The sequence below is a fragment of the Arachis ipaensis genome, chromosome B10 (genome assembly GCF_000816755.2).
Source record: "Arachis ipaensis cultivar K30076 chromosome B10, Araip1.1, whole genome shotgun sequence".
NCBI lineage: Eukaryota > Viridiplantae > Streptophyta > Magnoliopsida > Fabales > Fabaceae > Arachis > Arachis ipaensis.
In genome coordinates this window covers 9,964,129-9,969,320 of record NC_029794.2, presented here as the reverse complement: position 1 = coordinate 9,969,320, position 5,192 = coordinate 9,964,129, and the positions used below count along the sequence as shown (strand labels likewise).

The 5,192-nt window shown below is 35.8% G+C and overlaps 1 protein-coding gene across 2 annotated transcripts; it reads left to right on the top strand.

Moving 5' to 3' along the window:
- On the top strand, positions 557-4,981 carry LOC107623682 (CD2 antigen cytoplasmic tail-binding protein 2). Of its 2 annotated transcripts, XM_016326028.2 has the most exons (10): positions 557-794; positions 950-1,172; positions 2,022-2,147; positions 2,230-2,382; positions 2,885-3,011; positions 3,194-3,235; positions 3,514-3,813; positions 3,969-4,011; positions 4,211-4,288; positions 4,517-4,981. In XM_016326028.2, the coding sequence occupies exons 1-10, from the start codon at positions 718-720 to the stop codon at positions 4,581-4,583; spliced, it is 1,236 nt and encodes a 411-aa protein (XP_016181514.1). In that variant the 5' UTR covers positions 557-717; the 3' UTR covers positions 4,584-4,981. The 2 variants fall into 2 exon arrangements, with proteins under 2 accessions (XP_016181514.1, XP_020969556.1); XM_021113897.1 differs by lacking the exon at positions 3,194-3,235.

Genomic DNA, 5,192 nt, shown 5'->3' with positions numbered 1-5,192 from the left:
TCTGCAGCCAAATTTTGAAGCCTCACTTTGGCAATCTTTTACAAACTTCGATTCTTTACTCAGTTAATTGCTGCTTGGTCTGTTCAAGACACTTTTTTTATTTAACGATATCATTGTCATGCACATGAACAGTGCTGAAAACAAAAGCCAGATTTCTCCTTAATCAACCCCCCTAATTTGAGAATGTTGCTTTCGAGCCACGTAATATGTAGCAGTAACCCCTTTTTTTTTTAGTTCTGGAGCAGTAACCCTTTGTTTTCAAGCTTTCTTCTTTTTTTTTTGGTCATGCAAGCTTTCAAGATATTAAAACGGGCCAAGTCAATTTTTATACTAAGAAAGCAAGTCCAAATCCAATATTGGGCTTTGGTTCCTCGCCCCCTTGGGCCCAATGGTACCAGACTACCACCCAATTGTAAAATAAAAATGAACAAAATTACAATAACTCTTACCCAATAAACAAAAAAAAAATCGAAATAATAAGAATTTAATTTTTATACATAAATTATATAATATTTTTTTACACAAACATTTAATTATATATTATCATATTAATAAGGGGAGAGTAGTGACTAGTGAGAGAACGTTCGGGCGAGTGCACCCTGCAAAAAATCCAACGAGGACGAGTCGGCGACTCGGCGCGAGTTATAACTCTCTCTCTTTCTCTCTGAGCAGCTCAAAATCTGTTGAATTTGTCATTGTTGTCGTTGGGCAGCATCAATGGCGGGTGAATCATCTCGCAGTAGCGGTAAACGTCCCTTCGTGGAAGATGCTGACGATCTCGACAAAAAGCCACCGTAATCTCTCTTCATCACACCCTTAAACCCTAATCTCATTCAATAACAATTTTTCCGGAATATTACGAATTGAGCTCCCTCGAAGTTGCATGATGTTCATGCGTGCTATGACTTTTCGTTACGCTTGCATTGAATTTGTGAATGTATGTATGCAGAGCAAAAAGGGTTAGGTTTCCAAAGGGTAAGAAAGTGAAGCCAGGAGAGGAAGTAGTGGTGGAGAAAGCAAATGCTGAGAAGGAGGAACCAACTGATTTGTTGAATCCCCAAGTTGCTGCCAAAGAGCGCGCCAAACGCAGGAGCCAGATCACTTCTGAACTCTTTACTGATGACACTGGAGGCGCCTCAAATGATGTAACTGCTGCTGAAGTCACATATGAGGTTTGTTCTTGAAAAAGTTTTCCTTCACTTGTTTTGTTGATAGTATACCTTTGAGTGCAACACTGAACACAACACAAAGGATAGAGACATACAAATTAGTGTTATTGTATATTGCTTGGTAATCCACTAAAACAAATTATGAAAGTTTAATTTATTTTTTTTTTTTCATTCAAAAAATTTGAGAAGGAAAATATAATTATGAAAAATTAATAAGAATAATGAAAGAAAAAATAAAACATAAGTGGTGTCTCTTGTTAGTGTTTTTGTATCATTTCTATCAGGATGGACAGAAAATACACTAATTCAGTAGTGTCTCTGGTCACAATATCTTTGTTATGTCTCATCTCCCAAACACAATTTTGTGTCCTGTGCCTACAAACAAACGCAGCCTAAAGGAGTTGAGATTACCTTGAGTGATTTGTAGATTTATCCAAATGGAAACTAGGGTGACTATACATTACTTCGTGGCCGATTTTTGTCTGTGGAATGGAATTGATAATAATCTAGAGTGATAGAATTTTGTTAGCAGGTTACATTTTATATGATTGATGGATGGTGTTGACAGTTTCATTTTGCATTTATGCACCCTGCTATTAGTTGGAGTTTAACCTAAACTTGCTGTATCCAGTCTTTTGATATATTCCAATTAACATTAGAACTTGGAAGATTTATTAACGTAAATTATATTGTTTTGAAGTTTGTTGCGTGTAGGATGTTGTTTTTATGTACTTTTAGTATCGGACTATCCGAACTCTGCAGTTATTGCTATATTCAAGGTGTTCCAATGTTCGCTTTTTATTTGATTCATCTAAGTGATAGGCAGGTCATGATAGTTGATTACTTCAACAGGATAATGAGAATTTTGTTGATGATGGAATCCAAATTGAACCCTTCAACCTAGATAAAGAAAGGGAAGAAGGCTATTTCGATGCAGCTGGAAATTTTGTTGAATATGTTAGAGAGAAAGAAATCAAGGTATGGTATTTATACTGTTTTTCACTTTCGCTATTTCTATTTCCTTTTGATCCCGTCGATAAATTATTGTGGACTATTGTAGGATGCATGGCTTGATAATGTTGAAGTTGATCCAAAGTATGCTGCATTAAGCTATGAAGCAACTAATGAGGAAGAGGAGGTGGAAGACCTTTCTTCTAAAGATATTGGAACCATGAAGAGGCGGATTGCAAATGCTCTTGAACCTGGGGAAACGGTCAGCCTATGTTCCCCCACCCTTAATTTTCTGGTCTTTGGTTTTGAAGTCTTTCCTCTACTGAGGCATGATTGTAGAGTACAACACATTTATTCAACAACTCATTCTTGTGTTATTTATTTAGGTGGAAATTGGTTTAGTTATGACCGTGAGTTGTAAAAATTGATTTATACTTTAACCTGTCCAGAATATGCAGATCTGACAGTGTAACTTTAAACAATGAACAATAAAATACAGAAAGTTTGAAATATTGCAATTTTATTTTCCCATCTCATTCATTGTTGGCAGATTCCTTTTCACCCAGAGAAAAGGGTTATGATAAATTTATATGCAATGGATAACTTACTTTCATTACTAATTTTATATCATGATCAGTTGCTCCCTCTCTGTTGCTAATTGTAGATCATTGTGCTTAAGCAGGATTGAATTTATATTTATGTCTATTTTTATTAAGTGGCTTGGTGGTCTTCTGCGTTGTATTAACTTAAACTTCTTCCAATAGGTTTTACAAGCCTTGAGAAGGTTAAAAGGTAACAGTGACAGAAAGGCAAAAATGTCTGCCGAGACTAAGATTGTGTTTGACCAACTAACCGAGGATGCCATGAAGCTGATGGAGAATGGTGAATACAGTTAAGTTATTCTGACCAACTAGATTAGGCATAATTGAAAATGTACTTGTTATAATAGCCTATTGAGATCCTCGATGTTGTGCAAATTGTCTTGTTTCATTTATTTATTTTTCGATTTTTAATAGTTGTGTATTTCTACATGATGCTTAATTTCAATTCCTATCCCCCCCCCCTTTTTGCAGATGTTTATCACGAAAAGAAAGAGGTTTTTGAGCGCGAGGCAGGTAAGCTTAGTCTATAATGGCATTATACTCTTTATATTATTTACTTTATGTTGCAGGGATTGTAATGTGGTAGTGAAAATCATATTTGGACATCCACATAATAGCTTTAGCTTTCTCCTTTTCAGAGTGGTCATTGACAGTTTTTATTCAACATTCTCTTTGACCTATCACCCTTAATTGATGATATCTATTGTTTTATGAGGAGCAAGCAAGCAAACCTTTGCACTGCAGAAATAAAATGCTTGGTGCTTACATATTCCATAATCTCCCTTTTCCAGAAGGATATGAAAAACTGGCTAGGGCAAAAGGAGTAGGCACATCTATGCCTTCCACTGAAGCGAATACTTCTCTAAATGGGGAGAAAAGCTTGCTTTCTGACGACATGGATTCTGGTTTGCCCTCTGCAACATTCTCCACTGCGGCCATGGGCACATCAAATCCAAATTTAGTTTCTGCCGAAGTCTCTGGCAGTGGTGCAGATGATTATGATATGTTTGCTGATGATGAGAATACTACCACTAAGCATAGCGATGAAAATAATGTAGTTAGTCAACCATCTACGGATGCCAAAAATTCAGGTAAAGTGTATGTAAGATATTTACGTTTCATAAACAGATTTTGCATTTGCAGTAGAAATTATTGCCTGCTGATAGTTATTAAATTGGTTTTCATCAATTCTATCAAAAAAATGAAACTAGTTTTTAACTTGATATGGCTGTACTTTTCTTACCAGGTGGAGCATTACAAAATGATTATGTGTATGACGAATCTTCTGGGTATGACTCTTCTCTTGTGTTTTACTTTTTAGTAGATAGTTTCAAAAGTGTGACGTTAGTCACAAGAGAATAAGGATACATATCTACATTTCTTCTTTCCATGAATGAATTCTTTTATTAAAATGACTTTCTTTTTTATTTTTTGGACTTGAAATGTTGTTCAAATCTTGATCTGATATCAATTTCTTTATTGGTCCAGGTACTACTACAGCAGTAGTTTGGGCTATTATTACGACCCAAACACAGGACTATATTGTTCTGCGGTGTCGGGCCAATGGTACTGCACATTTATCTCAGCTTGTGTTGTACGCCTGCATTCATCTTGATATTTGACGTCTTTATTTAATGACTTTGCTAAATCATGCATTGATTAAAACTTTACCCCCTTTATTCATTTTTTTTGTTTATTTGATAGATAGATATATGGTAATAGAAGATAATATCAAGCAGTACGAGAGTTATATGTTTATAATTGTGACTAGCTTACTTGGAATGTTAAACGCAGGTATTCATTTAATGAGGAGACTAACACATATGACGAAGTTAAGGAGGTTGCATCCAATACCAGTTGATGAACTGTTTCTGCCCAAGTATTGACTATTGGAAATTCGGAAGAATATATCCACCTTCGTTTCCCTGGCCATATGTACAGACAGAAGCTTTCTTGAGTTTTTCTTTACCCTTGCACATACTTTAGCGTGGGACTTTCTTCTTACTTGGTACTATGCTTCCCAACAGTGTTTGTCTATTTAAAGTTGCTTTTGTGCAGAAAAGTCACGTAGAATTACGACATAGCTGTTAGACTGGTAGGAGCAATTACGATTGCGAGACTTGTGCAGTTTTGCTTTTACATAATGAAAAGCACAATCATTCATTATTCATAATGTATTGGAACAATATTTAGCTCATGCCGTTAATCGTAACTTGTAACTACGCAGAATGGCATTCAAGTGACATTAAATTTACTGGAGCTTCTGATATGTGGTGGTGCTTAACCCGTAAGGTATAACTGCCGACGGTCTGTTGATCTCGTCCATCCCTAGTTCTCTGCAAACACGCTCGTGCTTATTCGTTTCATTGACACGGGCCGTCGTTTGCATGCAAGTTAAAGATGTCAAATTTTAAAGTAATTTTTCTTTACAAAATATAAATAAGTGTTGTAACAGCACATGGAATATTGT